This window comes from Macrobrachium nipponense, chromosome 26, assembly GCF_015104395.2.
Source record: "Macrobrachium nipponense isolate FS-2020 chromosome 26, ASM1510439v2, whole genome shotgun sequence".
In the NCBI taxonomy this organism is placed as follows: Eukaryota; Metazoa; Arthropoda; class Malacostraca; order Decapoda; family Palaemonidae; genus Macrobrachium; species Macrobrachium nipponense.
This window is the reverse complement of record NC_087215.1, coordinates 34564395-34589219: the sequence shown is the minus strand read 5'-3', so window position 1 is coordinate 34589219 and position 24825 is coordinate 34564395. Positions and strand designations below refer to the sequence as shown.

Here is a 24825-nt window from a genome sequence, read left to right as displayed (position 1 = left end):
AATAACACCCAAACAACGACACACCAAAGGAAAACTGCTGCCAAAACCAACACTGACTTGACCAGACGCCTCACTGTTTACAACTCTCGTAACAGACTTCCATTGACTACCTACAGAGCGCCACAACAGACATGCTTCCGACCGCCATCTAACCACTCCCATTCATTCTTCCACCAATCTCTCTCTCTCTCTCTCTCTCACACAACCTTTGTAGATGTTGTCAAATATAAACTAAAATTACTCCTCCATAGCGTCCTCCAAGGCGTCCTGCCGAGCGTCCTCAAAGGCGTCCTGAAGCGCGGGCTGATCAGGACGTCGAGAGGGAAGAAAAGCGTCCTGTCCACGAGACTTCCTACAAGTAGAACGAGATCGAGGAAGCTCCGACGGAGAAGCAAAGCGGAGACAGAGACGACGAGGGACGGGGAGAAGGGGACTGCTTCGTCCTCTTGACAGGCAGCCTGACGTCCTTCCTACGCTTAGGCTCGACTGCTGCTGGGCTAGTCTTCTGAGCCATTAAAGCTGACAATTGGTCTTGAAGAGACACAAGAATATTCTTCGTTGGTGAAGAAACTCGAGGAGGTGAAGGGCTGAACCTGCAAGAAGACGAGGGGCGAGGGGACGCCTCCGTTCCCTTCTCACCAGGTTTACAGCTACCTGCCCTCTCCGAAGCGCGAAGAAGAAGCGCTTCTCAGCGTCGTCCTCAGATGACGTCCTACCTCTCTTCTGCGGAGGAAACGCGTCATACGACGCAGGTGAAGACCACAACGATAACGGTGAGAGAGGACGTGAAGCGTCCTCACTCGGAAAAGTCCTTTTCAAAGGACGCGAGTCTCTCCGAGCGCTCCACCCCTTGCGTGGGGAGGGCGCCTCGGAGGACGAAAAACAGTCCTTAAGGATGCGAGCCTGTGCACGCTCCTTGGCAGCCTGGGAACTAACCACAGGTCCTGCCGAAGGGACGCCAGATCGGTGGGGAGCCCCCGTAACCCTCTTGCGGCTTTCGACATACCCACTCCCTGAGTCCTGGGAGTCCGATAGAGGTCTAGGCCTAGAGGCATTATGGGGCCAATCTGACGCCCCCTCCACAACACTAGGGGCACGATCACACACTTTAATTGAGCCGGTTTCCAAGGCCAACACTTTGGACTCTAGAGTGCGTAACGACTCTAGAATCAGAGAAAGGGCATTACCTTCTCCAGACACAGAATCAGGGCCCGCAGGCAACAACACAGGATTAGGTGAAGCAAATTCTACTGGTGTTAATACAGGTGAAATGTTACTTCCCTTACCTTTCGAAGAACCGCTCTTGGAGGAAGCCCTCCTGATCCTATCGCGTTCCAATTTACGCCGATAAGAATCATACACCTTCCATCCATCATCGGTCAAACCTTCGCATTCATTGCACCGATCATCCAACAAACATACATGCCCCCTACACCCCATACCTACTGTGTGGGGATCTACCGATGATTTAGGTAGCCTCACCTTGCAATCACTCTTCACACACACTCTGAAACTCACTGAACTTGATCACAGAAAAGCCAATCCAAAATAAAAAAACAGTCCACTATTGCGTATGCCAATCCAACAGTCCAGAATCAATAACCAAAAGTCAATCCAGATACTTAGAACGAGTCAATCCAAAAAATCCTAGGCGGAGGTCTGTAAACAGTTGTTTACCGATCGGCGACAGAAAAAAATATGAATAGAAAATGGGAATGGTTCCTGATATCCGCCTCCCAGCGGCGGGAATGGGTACTACCACCTGGCCGCCCACTGCGTGTGCCGCGAGTTTTGAAATTCTGTCGGACTTCGGAGAATACAGCTATATATATATCTGTCAGGTAAGTTGCATGAACAAACTGTACTTTCACCTTATAATTTCTCAACCCAAGTACTTCCACAATCTTTCCTTCCACCCATGGTGAACCTTTCCCAAAATTATGAACAAAGACAGCATCATTAACTTTATACAATTTACCTTCCTCCTGGAAAATTTCATCCCTCATTTCCCTTAAAGGTTTGTCTTTCAGTTTAACTGATTCAACAGTACCTTTGAAATTCCTACTGAACATTATTTCTGCTGGGGCTTACCAGTGGAAGAATTCACAGTCCCCCTATAATTATACAAAAATCTACAAATTCTGGTCTGAATATCTCCCTTCTTAAATTTCCCCAGGCCAGCCTATGTTCTCACAGCCCTTTCAGCCAGACCATTGGAGGATGGATGATAAGGAGTTGGTGTTACATGCTTAATACTATTTTTATGCAAGAACTCCTCCATCTCTTGAGAAACAAAATTTGGAGCATTATCCGATACAATGATATCAGGTATACCAAAATTACAGAATGTCTTCCTCAAATGACCAATGGTACCAGCAGACGTAGTGGAACTAGAAAACTGAATAGTATCCAAAAATTTACTATGAGAATCTACAATTAACAAAAAATTTACCATCAATCGGTCCTGCATAATCTATGTGCAGTCAAGACCATGGTTTACCAACAATAAGCCAAGACAATGTAGGAGCTCGAGGATTCGTAAAATTCTTAAAACAAATGCTACAATTCTTTGTGACTTCTCCTATGTCCTGGTCTATCTTTGTCCACCATACCCAATCCCTTGCCTCGGCTTTCATAGCATTTATACCATTATGCCCACAATGCAAATGGTTCAAAACCTTACATCTTAACTCAACGGGAATCAAAACTCTATTTCTATACAATATTACATCATTATGAAGAGATAAATCATCTTTTACAAAGGCATATTCCAGAAGTGACATATTATGTTCCTTTGACCATCCCAGTTTCAAACAATTTTTCAACTGAGACAATACCAGCATCCTTGGTTGGTGAAACAATACGCAGCCTCCTTATTGGTGAAATGTTTAACTGCCTGAAAAGAGCTGTCATCAAAATCAAGTAATTCAACCAATTTAACATACTCAGCTGGTGACCAGAATGAAAATCATCATCAAGTGGCAATCTGCTTAAGGCATCAGCAATTACATTTTCCTTCCCAGGTTTGTGAACTAATTCATAATCATACTGAGATAACAACAAAGCCAATCTTTGTATTCTAGAATTACCATTACATGGAATTTGTTATCCTCTTCCAAAAAGTCCCAGTAATGTTTTATGATCAGTTCTAGCAACAAAATTCCTGCCAAGCAAAAAATATCTAAAACATTTCACAGCAAAAAAGGGATTTTGACGTAGGAAAAATCTATTTCTGGGTGATTGGCTCGTGTTGCCCTATGAAATATCCTTAAGTTCATTATTTATAGGTAAAATTATCCTAAAATTACCAGAGAAAAAATAAAATCAAGAAAATGTCAGTAAAACTGACTCGCTCACTCTATAAAAGAAGTGTCGGTATGGAAATAGGGGCGAGTGGGATCACTACCACGAGTCATTTACCATTTAGACCTTCCAACATAAAATCCCCACCTGAGAGAGCTGATACTAAAGGGTGATGCGACGCTACTACTACTACTACTGACGCCAAGCGGAGAGCAGCGCTATAGCGGTCATACCTTAATACATGGAACATCTTGTCCTGCAGGGTGGGTAAAAAGGAACAGGGTGGGTTTCAAAAGGGCACAAAAAGCCAATCACCCAGAAATAGATTTTTCCTACGTCAAAATCCCTTTTCTGGGCTCAGCTCGTGTCGGCCTATGAAATAGTACCAGAGAAACAGACAAGATGGAAATAAAGGACAAATAAAACCAAATAGTAAAAAGATTGATATAATATATGTGAATCAAGACTCATTACAGTATACTAACAAAAAGTACTTAAAACTAGCTTATACTAAATAATGGTAGGTTAACTATACCATATTAACATAAAGTACTTAAAATTAGCTTATACTAGAAAATGGTGGTACATAATAGTATAATGGTAATTAGAACAATATATAATGATTCACTAATTTAAGTATTATTTACAAAATATACAAACTCATTGTGTTCTACCCTAGCATATAAGGGTAGAAAACACTGAAGCACATTATATGCACACAATGTGGATGCCCCTAGCAGAAAAATAAGGGGCAGTCCACCAATACGATCCTAGCGGCTAAGGCTAGAGTATCACGAAGAGCATAGCAATAGGGTGAGGCATGTTGGACGAGGTAGGTAGAAAGGAGACCTGGATCTATACTACAACTACTGTGCAGTATCAGGAGAAACAATGTTTCCCGCTGCTACTGCTGAAAATTTTAAAGATTCCAAGGACTTCAGGTAATGACGTTTAAGACTGTCGTGATTTCCATCCAGTATACTTTTTTAAGATCCTCAAAATTCATATGTTGGAAAATAATTAATGAGGTGGATACTCCCTCTGATGCTCATGTGCTTTTGGAAATGATTCAGGGTTGGCTTGTTTAATGAAGTAAAGGATCTGTTGTCTGATTCCTTTCACTGATAAAGTGCCACCTTTTTCTCTCATAAAGAGAGGACCTGAGGATCTAGAGGATGTACGAGATAGAAAGGCTCTTAAAGTTGATACTGGGCAAAGAGAAGGATCTTGCGGAAGTGGGATAACTTTCCAAGGGGCCCACCTTGCAAGGGGATCCTCGTTTTTAGCTAAAAAACTGCGATCCGGAGAAAGTAGAACTTCTCCTGAGGGGAGAAATTCTACATGACCCGCATCTCTGGATAGAACCGACAGTTCTGAAATTCTGGTTCCATGAAAGCACCAGGCTTAACAAAAATAACGTCTTTCGAAGTAGCATTATGAATGTGCAAGACGAGTTGTCAGTATCTGAGGCTAGTTTGAGGACATCATTTAAGAACCATGAAACTGAAGTAGGCCTTTGAGAAGGTCTAAGTCTAGCACAGGCTTTGGGAATAGACGTAAAGTAAGATTCCGTTAAGTCTATTTGAAAACCCAACTGAAAGATTTTCTTCAAAGCCGATTTATTAGTAGTAATGGTGCTAGCTGCTAAGCCTTTTTCAAATAAGGATCTGAAAAAGGATATAGCTAAGTTAACTGTCATGGTTGTAGTGTTTGATTCTTTCAGGAAGGATGCTAACTTTTTAACAGCTGAGTCATATTGCCTAATAGTTGACTTTCTTTTATCTGATTCCAGAAAGAGGATGTTTTGTGGATCAATGTTAGCATCTTTTTTAGCCGCAAACTTCATGAAGTCCATAAAGTTAGGGTCTGAAGAATTCCTGAGGAAGCGAACACAGTCCTCATTTGTACTGATTGCGACAGCTTGGGATTGGGAATCCGTTGAGGTCGGAGACCCAATTCCAGAAGCAGAGGTGATACCCAAGTGCTTTTTGGCCAATCTGGAGCGATCAGAGCTACCAGTCCCTTGAAAGTCCTCAGCTTGCTCAGAACTTTCAAAAGAAGATTCACTGGAGGAAAAATGTAGATTTTCTTCCATTGATTCCAGTCCAACGACAGGGCGTCCGTGGCATAAGCCAGAGGGTCCAGGTTGGGGGCCACATAGCAAGGAAGCTTGTGGTTCGCTTGTGAGGCGAAGAGATCTACTTGGAGACCTGGGACTCTCTGGCATATCCACTCGAATGACCTGCCGTCTAGGGACCATTCTGACTCCAGAGGGACTGACCGGGATAGTGCGTCCGCTATCACATTTCTTACCCTGCCAAATGAGTGGCAGATAGATGCCATTTGTGCTTGTCTGCTAGAGCAAAGATGGCTATCATGACATGAGTCACGTGTTTGGATTTGGACCGGCCTTCCTCTGTTGATGCAATGTACTACCACTGCACTGTCCAAAACTAGTCTTAGATGAGACTTCTTTGGGGGAAGGAGTCTCTTCAGGGTAAGAAATACTGCCATTGCTTCCAGAACGTTTAATGTGGAGCTGGCGGAATTGAACGGACCAAGTCCCCTGAACTTGCTTGAATTGAGAATATCCCCCCCAACCGGACAGGGAGGCATCCGTGTGAATGGTTAACACCGGAAGGGGATATTGAAGGGGTACCCAATTTGGCAAGATTCTTCACTTTTGTCCATGGACGGAGCTGATTGCGAAGGATCTGTGGAATCACTGACAACTTGTCCCCGAGATTTGGCGTTTGCTCTTGACCGCCAAACTCGATTTATATCTTTCAGTCTTGCTTTCAGGAGGATGTCTGTCACTGAGGCAAACTGAAGGGAACCTAGGATTCTTTCCTGGTTTCTCCTTGAAGCTTGTTGCTTTTGAGAAATTGCCTCACAGACTTGGCTATTTCTTTCCTTTTGACCACCGGAATTGACAGATTGTGGGAGGATAAATCCCATTGGATTCCTAGCCACTGAAAACGAGACTCCGGAGTGAGTCTGGATTTCGTTTTGTTTATCTGGAACCCCAGATGTTCCAGAAATTGTAACTACCTTCTTCGTGGCTTTGAGGCATTCCTCGACCGTTGGTGCCCAGATTAACCAATCGTCGAGGTACGCTACTACCATTATCCCTTGTGTTCTCAAATTGTTTGAACTACCACTTCTGCTATTTTCGTGAATACCCTGGGGGCTACGTTCAGACCGAAGGGCATCACTTTGAATGAGAATGTCTGATTTCCTAGTTTGAAGCCTAGGAATGGACGGAAGTGTCTGGCTATAGGGATATGATAGTATGAGTCTGTAAGATCGATAGAGGTGGTTGACGGGCCCCCCGGGGAAGTCAGGTACTTTTGTATCTGCGAGATGGTGAGCATTTTGAACTTGTCGCAACGAATGAAAGAGTTTAGCTTTGACAAGTCTAAGATTACCCTTCTTTTTGTTGAGCCTTTCTTGGCACGCTGAACAAGCGACCTTGAAATTTTAGATGCTTGACTCTCGCAATAGCTCCTTTCTGAAGGAGTTCTTCCGCATAATCTGTCAACTCCTTTGATGGTATCTGATAGAATGATCTGTTTGGAGGAGGATCTTTGATCCAACTCCAACCCAATCCTTTGGACACAATGCTCTGTGCCCATTTGCTGAACCCCCACCTGTGACGGAAGAGGAACAACCTCCCTCCTACCTGGGGGATCCTCACTGTTGTTGACGCGGGTTGACCTCCGCGCCCTCCTCTGAATGTGCTTGCCTCTTGCAGCTCTTCCTGTGCCTCGTTGGCGAAAGTGACCTCTCGCTCTGCTCCCCCTAGAAAACCTGTTGAAGGTTGGGAAGGCTTGGCTTTCATACATTGAGTTGAAAGCTGGCGAGACGGTGTATGAGGTCGAGGGCTGATTCTGAGGAGACAACAGGAGAATGGGCTGTGTCTGCTTAGAAGTCGAAGGCTGTCCCTGTTGTGTAACTGGGACGGCTTGGACGAAATGTTGTTGTTGCTGCTGTTTTTGGTAGGGTTGGAATCTCCTACCAGTCTTCTTCAATTTCTTACCAGCAGCAGGGGCGCTCTCTTGCTTCCTCTTGGAAGAGATGCCCCATCTGGCTCTAAGGCTCTGGTTAAGCCTAGCAGCCTCGTGATGTACCTCATTCACAGAAGCTTCTGGAAGAGGTCCGCACCCCCACATGCGGAAGCTAGAAGCCTATTAAGCTCGTGCCTAATAGTTGCCTCCTGCAAAACATGCTTTCGGCAGTTCCTTCTGGCTGAGAAGAAGTCAAAGGCATCAGCTTGAACCGATTGGAGCTGGGATTTAGCCAGTATTTTAAAAAGTGGTTCCGTAGCATAGGAAAGAGCAGCCATCTCCGTAATGATAAGGGAGTTAAGAGATCTCCCAAATCTTGTGCGGGCGTCGAATTCTGCCTGAATAAGGCTATCAGGCAGCCTCGGGAGCTTCTCGCCAAACTGATCCATCACACAGTCTGGCTTCAGCTTACCTACTGAGAAAGTGGCAGGTAGGTTCTCCCACAATTCTCCGAAGGACGGAAAGAGCGGAGATGTTGATTCCGCCTCTCTCAATTGTGGCATGGGCTCGTCTTTAAGGACTGCTTGGAGAGTCGCTTCTACTATCTTAGTAGCGAATGGAAGAGAAGCCTCCTCCTCCGTAGCAAAGATAGTGAAGGGGCTCTTGAATGCCTGGAGTTTGGTATTGGTACAATCCCAATCCTCCAGGCAGTGAACCCATTCCCTCTGTGCGTGATCCCTACTATACAGCACAGTCTCTCTAGAGATCTTATCCTCCCTATTGAGAGCAGTCACCGTAAGCCTAGCATACCCTATGAAAGGCTGAGTCAGTCCGGGGGGGTAGAACTCGAACTCCTCAATCCTTCTTGTTCCACACTCCGGAATGGAAATCATGCCATCCTTGAACGGGGGCATAGCTGCCCTCGGTCAGAGGGTTATCCATAGAGAAGGCTGGTAGGGATTCATAAGGAGGTAGCTGGAGGAGACCAGTACCTGCCACAGGGGAGTTCGCTTGAGGGGCCTGAGTGAGGCCAGCGAAGCGGTCATCATGCTCCCTAACTCGGTTAGAGAGGTCTTGTATTGATTGATGGTACTAGAAAGTTGAGCAAACATTTGCTCAAACCTAGTACCGAGAGAGCCAATCATCTCTCCCACTTGTTGCAACACTCCTGCTGAGAAAGTGGTAGGATCAAAAGAGCTAGGTCCCGCCACCCCAACAGGAGTTACCGGAGTAGATCCGGTAGATGCCGGAGAAGGCACTGGCTCGGCAGGAGCGCGGGCCTTCTCCTTAGAAGCCTTGCTTCTTGAGCTCTTCGAATGAGAAGAGCTAGGCTTCGCCTTCGCCGCATCGGCGTAGGATGTCGTAGACTTCCTAGCCGAAGAAGACGACGACTTCTTAGAAGTCGTCTTATGGAGGGTCTTCTGTTCTCTCTGTCCCTTCACCTTCGGGGGTACAGAGAGAGCGGGTGAACGAGAAGGGATCTCAGATCCCGTGAAGCCTTGAAAAGAGGAAGATGAAGGAACAGGGGAAGAAGATCCAGGAGCGCTCAAGGGTAGACCTTGAGCGCCCGAAACACCTACCTCAACCAACAAATCCTCCACACCTACCGCCATAGGCTCAAGATTAAGATCCAGGTTAGCTACGTCTGGAACAGGCTCCTGCGTCAAGACGGACCCAAACGCCTGCTGCACCTCCTGCTGGATGGAAGCTATGAGTGGGACTGCTGAGATGGGGTCCACGTACCCCGTCGCCTTGCCTCCGGGGAAGATCTGGATGGCCAGCTTCTTATCTAAAATGTAAGGCTGGCCCTTGGCGGCGTTCTTCCCGAAGCCGCCTACCCAAGCTTTCAGGGTTGCTAGGGCGACTTCTTTCACGGCAGCAGCCTGCACGGTTTAAGGAGCTTAAAACTAATGGTAAATCATTGATAACAGGAAAAATGTCCAGGAGTTAACTTACCCCACCCAAAAGCTGACTCACGAGGTCATAGCAGATGGTGCATGCCTCAGGGTGCCAAACAATCATCCCGTTGTGGGTAGTGGCACATGGGGCGTGGGTCCTACATTCTTCATGGGCGCAGGGGTCATACAAAACAGCGTTACAACCTGGATCTTGGCAGTTGGTAGCCTGTAAGTGGAGAGATACATGAGTATCAGAGTGCACACTTACAGCTTAACATAGACTCCGCTGCATGCCGGAGCATGTAAGTTAGATTAAACTAGTGCTCCGCCGCAATATGTGTGGTTAGATAGGCGGTTGGTAGGGGTCTGCAGCTTACGCCGGAGACAGGAAAAAAGTTCCAACCAGGAGTGGTGAGGGGCCATGAAACCACGACGGAGAACGACGGAGATAGTACATAAAACTAATAAAACCAATAATCATCGTATCAGTAAGGGTATATCCTTATAGAATGAGGTATAACTCTTTCCGTCTACTAGAGGAGTGCCCGGGTAAGGAGCGAGCTCTCCTCCGGTAGCGAAAATCAGGATATAGTAGGCAAGCAATATGGACCACTAGTAATTTCTCACCCCGCCCGCTGGCGGAGCCAGGTGGACCTATAACCGAAGGGGCTCCCGGCTTCAGCGGGAGCTCCGTCCGTTAAGGTAGGGGAAGGGGTTGGGTGGGAATGGGGGAAAACAGGGGGGGGAAACCCGGCGGGCGTGAACGGAGGCGGACGAGAGAGAAAGGGGGGTGGGCCTTTACCCCCTCCCCCCCCCCGTCCCTACTACTACCCGCCAGGTAACCCGGTACCCGAGACAAGTGGTCACCCTAGCCCCCAGCTGGTACGGAACTCCTCTGGCCCCCTCGGAGGGAGAGGGAGGTAGGCTAGGTGCCTAATGGGACACGTGATCGTAGGTGGCCTAGGACGCGATAGCAACACAACCACAGAGGGGCCACGTGAACCAGACTGTACCAACACATGGCACAAGGCACCTAGGCTAGCCTAACACCCTAAATAACACTGATAATAAATAAATACATCGTAAAAGATAGAAGAGACACTTGAGTAAAAGAGAAAGAAGCCCAGGAGGAGGCGAACTGATCCGAGGAACAGTCGACTACTCGGAGCCAGCAGTAGCTGATGAAGAGCAAGAGCTGGGATGCTGGGCCAGAAAAACACAGTATAGCCCTAAATACCAAACTAAGAGATAAAAGGTAAAAGGGATGGGCTGTGTCCTAACTCTAAATACGATGTAATAAAACGATGAACGTAAAATAGAGCCCATAAGCATAAGATGTCCCAGTATGGAAGACCGGGAAATCTTAACAACACGAGGCGGCTCAAGGCCGCCACGAGTCAACCGGGAGACCGTATATGACCTAAAAAACGGAAAATACTGGTCCCTGGAAGACTGGAATACCAAAAATTATTACTTATGAGGCACTTAACTTAGCCGAAGCGATTGCAGCACGTTCCATCGTTGAAAAGGATAAATCCAAAGCGAAAACAACACGAGTGAAAAAAGATGCAACTAGCGTTGTCGAGCTAATAATTAAGGATGACCGCTAGAGGCGCTGCTCTCCGCTTGGCGTCAGTAGTAGTAGTAGTAGCGGTCGCATCACCCTTTAGTATCAGCTCTCTCAGGTGGGGATTTTATGTTGGAAGGTCTAAATGGTAAATGACTCGTGGTAGTGATCCCACTCCCCCTATTTCCATACCGACACTTCTTTTATAGAGTGAGCGAGTCAGTTTTACTGACATTTTCTTTATTTTATTTTTTCTCTGGTAATTTTAGGATAATTTTACCTAGAAATAATGAACTTAAGGATATTTCATAGGCCGACACGAGCTGAGCCCAGAAATAAGAGCTAATCCCTTTTTTATCTAACTGAGAGTAGTTCCTTTCTGCTTTAGATAGTTTTTTACTTGCAAAATAAATTTTTTTTTCTTGGTCACCAACCTTTTGTAACAAAACACATCCCACACCTACAGGAGATGCATCCACTTCAATGATTAAAGGACTATCCCCATCAAAACTAGTCAGCACTTTGGACTCTGCAAAATCTCTTTTAATGCCTTCAAACGCCCTCTGCTGTAGCTGTACTGAAGTCCATCTAAATTTTACATTTTTTTTCAACAAATCATACAAGGGAGCTAGCTTAGAAGAAAAATTCTTTACAACCTTGCAATAGTAAGGGATCATCCCTAGAAAAGATTGAACTTATTCAACAGAAGTAGGACATGGGCAATCTAAAATAGCTTTCAGTCCCTTTGAAGATGGCTTGACTCCTTCACCTGAGATGTGGTATCCTAAATATTCAATAGATTCAGCCTCCAAAACAGTCTTAGTCTTATTTATTTGTACATTATGTGCTTGCAAAAGTTCCAAAACCTTTCTTAATCAGTGATCATGGTCTTTTTTGGTAGCACCACTTACAATAATATCATCTAAAAAAGCAGCTACACCCTCCACATTTGCCAACAGTTGAGAAATAAACCTTTGGAAAATACCAGGAGATGAGGACAAGCCAAAAGGTAAGCGCTTATATTTAAACAATCCTTTATGAGTATTAATACTAAGTACTCTTGACTTTTCTCATCAACAGGTATTTGAAGATAAGCATTCTTTAAATCAATTTTGGGAAAAAAACTTTCTCTTACCAACAACAGATAACAATTCCTCAATCTTTGGTAAGGGGTACCTGTCACAATGAATTTGTTTATTTAAAGTTTTAAAATTCCACAAATCCTCATTTCAACCTTATTTTCTTTCAATACAGGTACAATAGGAACTGCCCATTCACTATGTGATATGGGTTCCATCATTTCATCCGCTACTAGCTTATCTAAGGCATCTTCAATCATTTTCTTGTAATAAAAAGGAACTGTGTGTGCTTTCATAAACTTTGGGTTAGCATTACCTTTTAGATGAATCTTAGCCAAAACACCAGTAATAGGCTTACGGGAATCTACCAAGGTATTATCTAGCAGCTTTTCTGCACTCACATTAGCAACCTTTATTACTCTAGTACCTTCATCTATTCTAGCCATATAAATACCTACTTTACCACACAAATTTGTATTACAGGAATCAACAACATAAAATACCTGAGAAACCTTTGTGCTATTATAAAATACAGGAGCCAACAGTTTGCCTAAGACATCAATTTTCATATTATCAAAAACTCTTAGCTTTTTATTGCATGGTTCCATATTTAGTTCTAACCTAAGTAACCACTCTTTGGTTATAGTGGACACAGCAGCGCCACTGTCAATCTCAAATGGAACTAAATTCTGATTAATACCGAAATAAAATTTGTTGGGACAAGCATAATTAAATACGTGGCTGGATACAGTCTTTATTGTGAATCCCGTTACAACAACTTGCCGCCTAGGACCAGCACGTGGGGCCGTCACAAACACAACCAAGAACTCAAAAACAAAAGACGTTCACGGCAGGAAATAGAATCAGAATTAACAAAGGATTACCTTTTTTTATCTAAAACTCTACGAAGACTAAGCAGAAATACAGTCACAGAGAGGTGAGACTTACAATGGAACGGTAAACATCTTGAAAAGAGCCCTCTCATATAAGGCTAGTGGAATATAGATGCAACCATAGACCCCAGGCTGGGGACCATCGCACCCCTGATATAAATTGAAAATTAAGAAAAACTTGAGCCAGAGAGAAGCCATTGTTTATGAGTTCTCATGTGTTTTTTTAGAACACTTTGACGAGAAAAACTTTTTTGACATTCAAAGCATGTATATGGTTTTCTCCCCGTGATGACATCTCATGTGTCTTTTGAGACTACTTTCACGAGTAAAACTTCCTTGACATACAGAGCAAATAAGTGTTTGCTCTCCTGTATGCGTTTTCATGTGTTCTTTAAGATGAATTTGTCGATAAAAACTTCTTTGACATACAGAGCAAGTGAATGGTTTCTCTTGTGTATGAGTTTTCATGTGTGTTTTGAGATCACTTTGATGAGAAAAACTTCTCTCACATACAGAGCAAGAAATACATAGTTCCACTGTATGAGTTCTCATGTGTACTTTCAGATTATTTTGCAAAGAAAAGCTTTTTTGACATACAGAGCAAGTGAATGGTTTCTCTCCTGTATGAGTTCTCATGTGTCTTTTAAGATTACTTTGATGACAAAAACTTTTTTGACATATAGAGCAAGTATATGGCTTCTCTCCTGTATGAGTTCTCATGTGTTGTTTTAGATGAATATGTCGATAAAAACTTAGTTGACATACAGAGCAAGTGAATGGTTTCTCTCCTGTATGAGATTTCATGTGTGTTTTGAGATCACTTTGATGAGAAAAACTTCTCTCACATACAGAGCAAGAAGTACATAGCTCCCCTGTATGAGTTCTCATGTGTGTTTTGAAATTACTTTGACAAGAAAAACTTCTTTGACATACAGAACAAGTGAATGGTTTCTCTCCTGAATGAGTTCGCATGTGTCTTTTAAGATTACTTGGACGTGAAAAACCTTTTTGACATACAGAGCAAGTATATGGCTTCTCACCTGTATGAGTTCGCATGTGGTATCTCAGGCTGCCCATGTGTGAAAATGTCCTTTGGCATTCAGCACAAGTTAGTCTCTTTACTGTGTTGTTTCTCCTTGAAAATACTTCTGTTCTACCCAAATCTCTATCTTCTTCTTCTTCACTACAAATCTTCTTTCCATTTTCACCATCAAAACTTGGATGGTCTTCACTCTTTATATCCAGGCCTTCATATTTTACATCAACTTCACTACAATCAATATATTCTGGTTCTGCCTTGAATTCTATGAAAGAATCTACTGTGGTTTCGGTATGTTCATCCTCGAAATGGTCATTTTCTTGTTTGATTAAAGGCAAACCTGAGTTTTCACCTTCCATCTCAAAGGATGTTGAATACGTATACAGCTTTGAAACAAAGTCGGTTTTATGTCAATGAATATTCAGTTTCATCCAAGAAAAGCTCTCAAATTAAACCAACTATTGCCAAACCTTCAGATAGTGAAATTGCTGGCATGTGAGGAAGTACTGAAGTCAACAATTTTCATTCATGTCATCACAAAATCTACACCTCAGAATAGTAGTGGGTTGTCCCCAGGTCTTTTGCAAGTTTAAAAAAATCCTAGGTCATTTACAACCTGCTTTCAATGATACTGCAAATCAAATATTCCTATAAGAAACAAGAATCCACAGACCACAAAGGAATAACTCTGGCACAGACATAAAACACAATAATATCAGTTAAAAACCAAAATATTTTACATGACCAACTACATTTCTTGGCATCACAAATTATTTCCAAATTAACAATATTACGTAGAGGCAGACCAAATAATCAGTCAATAATGCCAACTGTCATACCTTATACTTATTAATCTATTGTCAAATATTTTCAATATCAGATCTTTTTTCTTCAGTGATAAAAAAATCCTTGGTAATACGATGTAAATAACAAAAATGCAGTAAAAATCTTCTCAAACTCCTTTTGCATTACGTCGACGACTCATGATAAACCTGTTTGCAATACTCTGAAAAAAAAAAAAAAATCAAAGTAAAAATGTGCTCTGAATAGCACTGTCCATAACAAAATCAGAATCAGGAGGTAAAATTTTTTTTTGTATCTTAATAAGAGAACTTTTTTAACTAAAACCTGTCCCATGGAAAACTACAAATTTTCAGAGTACAGCAGTCCCCAGTTAATGGCGGTCTCAGTTTATGGTGATCTCGGTTTATGGCAATCCGGTTTTATGGTGCTTGTCTAGCGCCATAAAATCAGCGATTTATGGCACCATAACAGGCCGAGTTTCGGTTATCGGCTCCATAACATACCTAACAGAGGCGCCATTAACTGGTTATTGGCTCCATTAACTGAAACTTGGCACCGTAAGTGCCATAAATTGCAGTTTTGGTTAATGGTGGTTTTTGCTTATCAGCACCCTGCCGAGAACGGAACCTCTGCCGATAATTGGGGACTGCCTGTAGTTCGTATTTTTCCTAACTTACAAACCTGAAGGTCTTTACATATGAACTTTACTCGCAGCTAGTGCTGGGAACAGCAACACCGCCTTGGATCCATCGTCATTGTGTGGATCAGCCTTATTCACCCAATATTTAATTGGTGAAACAAAGAGTACAATTACATTTTTAAGCATACCATTCAAAAGATTGAAGTTTCGTCAACATAATGTGATATATGAAAGTGCCATACGAACTAAAATAAGCAAGTGAGGTCTTTGTAAAATATTTTTTCCAGGCAGTTTTTAAATCCAATATGGCGTCGACTGACTGAGGTGCCGTTCGTAACTGGCATCGACGCCACATCCTTCCCACCACTCATTTGAACAATATTAGCATATATATGTAACATTTATTAATCTTACTCAAGATTCCCCAGGGTCATGGTTTGAACTGAAATTCATTTTTACCTTATACAGTGTTCCCCCCGTATTCCAGGGGGATGTGTACCAGGCACCCCCGCAAATAGTTCAAACCCGTGAATAGTTAGAACTCCCTTCTAAAAATGCCTATATCTGCTTAGCTTGAAATTTCAAATACCTAATGTATACTTAAAGTATCATCCTACATCAAATACCATTGAACTGGTATTATTAATATCATTTCAAAGTCATCTTAAACATTTTACCATTAGAAATATATAAACAGCCAATAACAGAGAGAGAGAGAGGACTGAACAATTACTATGTTTGTCTGTATATCAATTCTTTTGCTGAGAGAGAGAGAGAGAGAGAGAGAGAGAGAGAGAGAGAGAGAGAGGAGAGAGGAGAGGAGAGAGAGCGAGACGGAGAGAGGAGAGAGAGGAGAGAGAGAGAAGAGAGAGAGAGACGATAGAGAGAGAGAGAAGAGAGAGAGAGAGAGAAGAAATAGAAACACCTTATGTAACCTCCTACCTCAAATTTACCTTAAATTATTATCATATTTAATGTATTAATCTTAGAGAATAGTATTAATATAATTTCAAAGTAATCCTAAACATTAGTACCCTTAAAGGTATATACGTACATACATACATACTCCTAACACTTGCAGCCAAGAGAGAGAGAGAGAGAGAGAGAGAGAGAGTTGTCCTTACAGTATTTAAAAGAGTGAAATGGAAAGATTATTGTATTTAAAAAAACTCACATATGAACTTTGTAATTGCAGTTATAGTATTGTTATTATACATATTATAGTATTATTATTGGAAATATTAATAATAAACTTATTACATACATGTACCATTAAAAATGATCTCATTCTTCAGTAATAGAAGAGAGTAGAGAGAGAGAGAGAGAGAGAGAGAGAGAGAGAGATTGCATAAAAACCATTAAATTTGTTGATCATTGTATGGCACCATTACTTGACATGTTTGACAGCTTCCCAGCTCCGAGCGTCACTGGCGTTATGGGAAGGTAGGGAAATTGATACAAAAAAAGACGAAGCGAAGAATCTTCATTTGAAATTAGTTATTATTATTATTATTATTTTTATTATTATTATTATTATTATTATTTATATATTAATAAACATGCATCTACCATAAAAATTCTCTCATCTCAGTAAGAGAGAGGAGTTATCCTTATAAGTGAAATGGAAAGGTCATTTTTATCTCTTTAAAATACTACCACATACGAATTTTGTAATTGCAGTTTTATTATTATTATTATTATTATTATTATTATTAACAACAGACAATATCAATATAAACATTTTGCATACTAGTACCATAAAAATTCTTTCATCTCAGTAAAAGAGAGAGAGAGAGAGAGAGAGAGAGAGAGAGAGAGAGCAGAGGAGAGGAGTAATCCTTAATCAAAAGAGTGAAATGGATAGATTATTGTATTTCTTTAAAATAATATAATTTTGTAATTACAGTTATATTAATATTATTACAGTGGTACCTCGAGATACGAAAGGCTCAACTTACGAAAAACTCGAGATACGAAAGCAAATACGAAAAATTTTACAACTCTACATACGAAAATTGCTCAAGATACGAAAGGTTGTTGCTGTAAAGTCCGAGATTCGCCCGGACCACCGATAACAGTTTTGAAACTTGCGCGCCACCAACTGAGTAGACTCGCCACCATCCTCCCGCTCTCCCATTGGTTCCTGATGCTAGTCACCGCCATGAGATCCTTCTCTCCTATTGGTCAGCATCCCTCCCATGATGCATCTACGTAGCGGCGTCCTTTTTCGGTCACTGCACGACATCGTTGGTATCGTAAGCACGCGGTAATCGTTCGTTCTAACGATTTCGTTTATTAACGTAAATTCGTTAGTGATTTCGTTGTAGTATACTTTATCGTGTTGTGTGAGAGCTTTACTACATACGTATACGTACTACATAACATAATTACGTACAGTATATACATAGTCATGGGTCCCAAGAAACTTGAAATTCACGGAAAGAAGAGGATGCTCTCTTTGGAGATAAAGATGGAGATTATCAAGAAGTATGAAGCTGGTATGCGATTGAGTGTGATCGCCAAGGAATACGGCTGAAATCCGTCGACAATAGGCATCATCCTTAAGCAGAAGGATGTCATCAAAGCAGCTACACCTTCCAAGGGCGTCACTATTTTGTCCAGCAAGAGGACCCACGTGCACGATGAAATGGAAAGGCTTCTTCTTGTCTGGATAAAAGACAAAGAAATCGCTGGCGATACGATAACCAAGACGGCAATCTGCCATAAGGCCAGCGCTATTTTCGGCGATTTGATTACCTAGGCTAAAGACAACGGAGGAGAAGGGACATCAACGCCAACCCCAGACTTCAAGGTTTTGCATGGGTGGTTCGAGAAATTCCGTAAACGGACTGGCATCCATTCGGTGGTGCGGCATGGGGAGGCGGCCAGCTCGGACACGAAAGCGGCCAAAGCCTTTAAAAAGACGTTCGACGAGATGATGATCAAGGAAGGCTACAGCTCTCAGCAAGTCTTCAACTGTGATGAGACTGGCCTTTTTTGGAAAAAAAATGCCTCGTCGGACATACATCCCGCAGGAGGAGAAGAAGCTACCCGGGCAGAAGCCTACGAAAGACAGGCTTACGCTCGCACTTTGTTCCAATGCCAGTGGGGATTGCAAGGTGAAGCCCCTGACGGTCTATCATTCCGAGACTCCTCGAGCCTTCAAGGCCCACAAAATGCTTAAGGAGAAGCTTCCAGTGATGTGGAGGGCTAATGCGAAAGTCTGGGTAACGAGGCTTTTGTTCACCGAGTGGGTAAATCTGTGATTCAGCCCCAGTGAAGAAATTCTTGGAAGAGAAGCGCCTCCCTCTGAAATGTCTGCTGGTGTTGGACAATGCCCCTGCTCACCCTCATGGCCCCGAGGAAGATATCCTAGTGGAGTATTCCTTCATTAAGGTTCTTTATCTTCCGCCTAACACCACCCCTCTCCTCCAGCCCATGGACCAGCAAGTGATATCGAACTTCAAGAAGCTGTATACAGAACATCTTTTCAAGAGATGTTTCGACATCACCAATACCACAAACCTCACCTTGTGTAAATTTTGGAAGGAGCATTTCGACATCGTCACATGCATCCGACTCATCTACCAAGCTTGACAGGAGGTTTCGAGGCGAACCTTGAATTCCTCGTGGAGGAAACTCTGGCCTGATGCCGTATCCGCCAGAGACTTTGAGGGATTCGACGTGGGCGAAACTGGTCCTGCAGATTCAGGAACAGTTGATGATCCTGAAACTGTTTCGCAACCAGATCTCGACGAGATCGTTGCACTCGGCAGGTCCATGAGGCTGGTCGTCGGCAAGGATGACATCAATGACCTTCTCGAGGCACCAAGAGGGGCTTACGACGGATGACCTGAAGGAGTTGGAGGCCATGCAACATAATGTCGTTCAAGATTAAGAGTTCATTTTTGCCTCCTTTTTTTGTCATTAGCTGAAGTTTAGTATGCAACCATCAGAAATGAAAAAAATTATCATTATCATATATAAATAATGCGATATATGATAGCGCAAAAACGAAATTTCATATATAATTGTATTCAAATCATGCTGTGCGCAAAACGGTTAAAGATAACAAGTTACTTTTATTTTCGTTGTAATGTACACTAAATTGCGATCATTTTGGTATATAACACATTGTAAAACGATAAAAGCAACACAGAGAAAATATTATCACAAAATGATGAATGAATTCGTAACACACGGACCTAAATTTTTTTTTTTTTAAATTCACTATAAATCGAAATATTGTTATAGAGACTTCGAATTTGTTTCAAGATGAAGTTAAATAATGGAATATTACGATACTATAAGAGTTTTAGCTTACAATTGCAGTTTTCGACCATTTCGGACGAGTTAAAGTTGACCAAATGTCGAAATTTTTTTTATAAATTTTTTTTTTTATATGCAAAGGTTTCAAAAATGAAAAATGCTACAACCTTCAAATATTTTTTGTTGTATTCTGCATGTTTTTGCGCACATTTTCATATATGAAACTCTATAAAAAGCCTAATATGAAAAGGCACAAATATTAGGAGAATGTGACCTACGCATTTCGGAGATTCGCTGCCGAGAATCTGCACGCGGAGGGAAGAAAATAGTTTTTTTCAAAAGTTCACCATAAATCTAAATATTGTTCTAGAGACTTCCAATTTGTTTTAAAGTGAAGATAAATAATTGACTATTACTAGACTGTAAGAGTTTTATGTTACAAATGCGTTTTTCGACCATTTCGGTTGAGTCGAAGTTGACCGAACGTAGTTTTTTTCCTATTTATCGTACTTTTTATGCAAATATTTCAAAAATGAGAAATGCTACAACCTTCAAATATTTTTTTTTGTATTCTGCATGTTTTTTGCGCACATTTTCAATATATGAAACTATTAAAAGCCTAATATGAAAAAGGCACAAATATTAGGAGAATGTGACCTACGCATTTCGGAGATTTTCGGCCGAGAATCGCCGCGCGGAGGGAAGAAAAGTTTTTTTTCAAAAATTCACCATAAATCTAAATATTGTTCCAGAGACTTCCCAATTTGTTTAAAGTGAAGGTAAAATGATTGACTATACTAGACTGTAGAGTTTTATGTTACAAATGCGTTTTTTCGACCATTTCGGTTGAGTCAAAGTTGACCGAACATAGTTTTTTTCCTATTTATCATACTTTTTATGCAAATATTTCAAAAATGAGAAATGCTACAACCTTCAAATATTTTTTATTGTATTCTGTATGTTTTTGCGCACATTTTCATATATGAAACTCTATAAAAAGCCTAATATGAAAAGGCACAAATATTAGGAGAATGTGACCTACGCATTTCGGAGATTTTCGGCCGAGAATCGCCGCGCGGAGGGAAGAAAATAGTTTTTTTCAAAAATTCACCATAAATCTAAATATTGTTCCAGAGACTTCCAATTTGTTTTAAAGTGAAGGTAAATGATTGAATATTACTAGACTGTAAGAGTTTTATGTTACAAATACGTTTTTCGACCATTTCGGTTGAGTCAAAGTTGACCGAACATAGTTTTTTCCTATTTATCGTACTTTTTATGCAAAGATTTCAAAAATGAGAAATGCTACAACCTTCAAATATTTTTTATTGTATTCTGCATGTTTTTGCGCACATTTTCATATATGAAACTCTATAAAAAGCCTAATATGAAAAGGCACAAATATTAGGAGAATGTGACCTACGCATTTCGGAGATTTTCGGCCGAGAATCGCCGCGCGGAGGGAAGAAAATAGTTTTTTTCAATAATTCACCATAAATCTAAATATTGTTCTAGAGACTTCCAATTTGTTTTAAAGTGAAGATAAATGATTGAATATTACTAGACTGTAAGAGTTTTATGCTACTAATGTGTTTTTCGACCATTTCGGTTGAGTCAAAGTTGACCGATCGTAGTTTTTTTCCTATTTATCTTACTTTTTATGCAAATATTTCAAAAATAAGAAATGCTACAACCTTCAAATATTTTTTGTTGTATTCTGCATGTTTTTGCGCACATTTTCATATATAAAACTCTATAAAAAGCCTAATATGAAAAGGCACAAATATTAGGAGAATGCGACCTACGCATTTCGTAGATTTTCGGCCGAGAATCGGCACGCGGAGGGAAGAAAATAGTTTTTTTCAAACATTCACCATAAATCTAATATTGTTCTAGAGACTTCCAATTTGTTTTAAAGTGAAGATAAATGATTGAATATTACAAGACTGTTATGTAATTTGCTTACCCAAAAATACCAATATATATAAATATATATATATATATATATATATATATATATATATATATATATATATATATATATATATATATATATATAGAGATTCAGGAGGTCCATTGATACTAAAGATGAAGGCCAAGATTTATTATAAAAACGTTTCGCACATTAACTTTGTGCATCTTCAGTCTGTAAAAAGAGAAATGCATATATTAAAAACTAAAAAACAGGATTCACAATAGTATTCATTAAAATGCAATAAAATATAAATAGTTAAAAAGAGAAGAAGAACCACTGAGGTACCAACCGACTAGAATGGAAGGAAAGCAAGGAATGATTTTTGAGAGAGCCAGGTCCAAGACGTTGACTATGCCAGATGTAGAGGTGAAGCCGAGGTGTTGTTATTCAATGGGGGAACCAGCCTTTTAATAATTAAAGATTCCAAGGTAGTTAGGTGGTCCGGGTCTTTAGTATAACCTATTATCGAAAAGTGCTGTTTTGATACATTTATTTTGCATTTGGTGGCATGATTCTTGATACTAGAAAATTCAGGATTACTAATTCTTTGACCTGTTCTATAGCTGAAACCCATATGGCTACAATATCTCATCTGCAGTAATCTTCGAGTCGATCCCACGTAAGTTGCAGGGCATCCTGCGCATTTGAATTTGTATACAACGTTGGATCTCATGAAGTCCTGCAGACGATCTTTGAAATTAAAAAGCGAGCCAATTTTGCAAGGATTGTTTGAGATGAGTTTAATTGGCTCGCTTTTTAATTTCAAAGATCGTCTGCAGGACTTCATGAGATCCAACGTTGTATACAAATTCAAATGCGCAGGATGCCCTGCAACTTACGTGGGATCGACTCGAAGATTACTGCAGATGAGATATTGTAGCCATATGGGTTTCAGCTATAGAACAGGTCAAAGAATTAGTAATCCTGAATTTTCTAGTATCAAGAATCATGCCACCAAATGCAAAATAAATGTATCAAAACAGCACTTTTCGATAATAGGTTATACTAAAGACCCGGACCACCTAACTACCTTGGAATCTTTAATTATTAAAAGGCTGGTTCCCCCATTGAATAACAACACCTCGGCTTCACCTCTACATCTGGCATAGTCAACGTCTTGGACCTGGCTCTCTCAAAAATCATTCCTTGCTTTCCTTCCATTCTAGTCGGTTGGTACCTCAGTGGTTCTTCTTCTCTTTTTAACTATTTATATTTTATTGCATTTTAATGAATACTATTGTGAATCCTGTTTTTTAGTTTTTAATATATGCATTTCTCTTTTTACAGACTGAAGATGCACAAAGTTAATGTGCGAACGTTTTTATAATAAATCTTGGCCTTCATCTTTAGTATCAATGGACCTCCTGAACCTCTTATGTCTGCGCTCTATATATATATATATATATATATATATTATATATATATATATATATATATATATATATATATATATATATATATATATATATATATATATATATATATATATATATATATATATATATATATATATATATATACAGTAGCAGTCATAATACTTTGCGTGGTAGGGAAGATGGAAGAAGAAAAAGAGTACAACAAACTAAAAATATTCAGGAAAAATCAATTATTAAAGCAACCATCATAAAATTTGGAATGAATAATCACCAACTCCTGCCCTAGTACTTGATAGGCATGCCACAACGTTTACGGACTTTCTGGAGTGTCCTTGGCATTGAATCTGAAAAACGCTGCAGGAGGGACTTACAGATCGTCCGAAGTGCGTTTCAAACTTTGCCCTGCAAGACGTGTCCACATTCAGTAACTTTCTTTTTATGATTGCTTAATGATTGAAATGGCTGGGGAATTCCCTGGCTAGTCGTCGATATATTCAATATGACAGTTGGATGTCGAATTCTTTTCTCGTGCTCTGCCATAGCCGTTGCTAACATTATTTTGTGTGGTTGAGTGAGTGTGGTTGTATTAACAATGTCTAAACCGTATACTTCCATTGAGATATCGTGTGAGAGTGATACAACTTTACAAGGAAGGCCTTAAAACTGGTGTAATTAGCTAAATAATTGGCGTGAAACAACGGACTGTCCAGAACATTCTGAAAACTTTTCGTGAGTCGGGAGGGAAGGAAGTACCCAAGGCTAGGACCAGCACTGGGAGGCCCCCTATTATTAGTAAGAAGGGGTTAAGAGTTCTCGCCAGGAACATTGAGGTCTCAATGTTCCTGGCGAGAACTCTTAACTTCTTTCCCTCTCGTGCCCTCTTCGTGCCCGTGCCCTCTGTTTAATGCTTTAAATTTGGCCTTAATTTCTAACTTTGGAGAAATACTTACTTCGAAAGGAGAGTAGAGGTCTTTAGCTCCGTCTCTCACCAACAACAACTCGCGACTGATGCCCATCTCCGGTGTCAGGACGCGTTATAAGTACTTTTTCGGAGGGTGGCATGCCGTGATCGACGGTGAGTTGATGCAGGCCATGCGATTGTTTACCCTATGCTTGAAGTTGTAATTGTATTCTTGTTTCACCAATTAAATATCGAGCGAATAAGGCCTGGCCAGTGTGATGACGATGGATCATCCGCGGTTGTTTACCCTACAAATTACTTTGATAATTTGTAGTTAGGCTAGTTCCTACATGAATACTACAAACCTTTGGTCTTTACATGTGGAGACTTAGGTACGCTTGGTGGGTGAATTCTGAGTAAATCTCTGAACCAACTGGTAGTTCTACTCAATTGGGCCTCTCGGGTAGTTTACAGATCCACAGACAGATCCTACACTTCCAAAACCATTACCCCAAATAACAAAATGCATAGAATAAAAGTTGTCCAGAATTCCAAAATATAGAAAAGTCACTTATCCGACCAATTTACACCAAAATACCATCCACCAATATTTCCCGTTAAACGTAAATTTTTCTAAGTATGTACCCACTTGATGTGAATGGTGACACGGCGGTCGTAGCTCTCGTAGTTCTTGAGTTGGCAGCGGACAGGCGCTGTACGTCGGCCAGCCCCCAACGAGGGAATTTTAAATCAAACCAATCCTGTATCAGGTTGACCCAGGTCATTCCCAAGGGACATGGATTAACTTACTTCCAACCAATAAAAACGTGTCCCATGAATATGAATCAGACACTCATACCTGCACTCACAGAATTCGCCCTTTCCGTTCTCCACCACCAACATGGATAGAACACAGGCAGTATTGTTTCCTAAAAGTGTAACAGCAGACGAGTTCGATAACTATACGCATTTGTATATTAGTATTCTGATCGAGTTCCTACGCAACACAAACGAATTTATGAAGTGGTTGTATAGAGAAGGTTTGCTTGGGGACTATTCGGGGTTATGTACAAC

At 41.0% G+C, this 24825-nt stretch overlaps 2 protein-coding genes across 2 annotated transcripts in view; both read right to left on the bottom strand.

The window, feature by feature from the left end:
* Positions 1–2182: 2182 nt before the first annotated feature.
* LOC135199628 (uncharacterized) lies at positions 2183–12423 on the bottom strand. Its single transcript, XM_064227786.1, has 6 exons — positions 12171–12423; positions 11210–11454; positions 9288–9434; positions 8891–9193; positions 2946–3048; positions 2183–2430 (listed from the first exon to the last, which is right to left on the bottom strand). Exons 1-6 carry the CDS (start codon positions 12421–12423, stop codon positions 2183–2185), a joined length of 1299 nt encoding a protein of 432 aa, XP_064083856.1.
* A 250-nt stretch (positions 12424–12673) lies between these two features.
* LOC135200175 (gastrula zinc finger protein XlCGF17.1-like) overlaps positions 12674–24825 on the bottom strand; it is a 235793-nt gene continuing 223641 nt past the window's right edge. The window contains exon 2 of the mRNA XM_064228537.1: positions 12674–14792. Within this exon, the coding sequence (XP_064084607.1) occupies positions 13006–14145 (1140 nt within the window). The 5' untranslated portion in view covers positions 14146–14792 and the 3' untranslated portion in view covers positions 12674–13005. The remainder of the gene's footprint in view (positions 14793–24825) is intronic.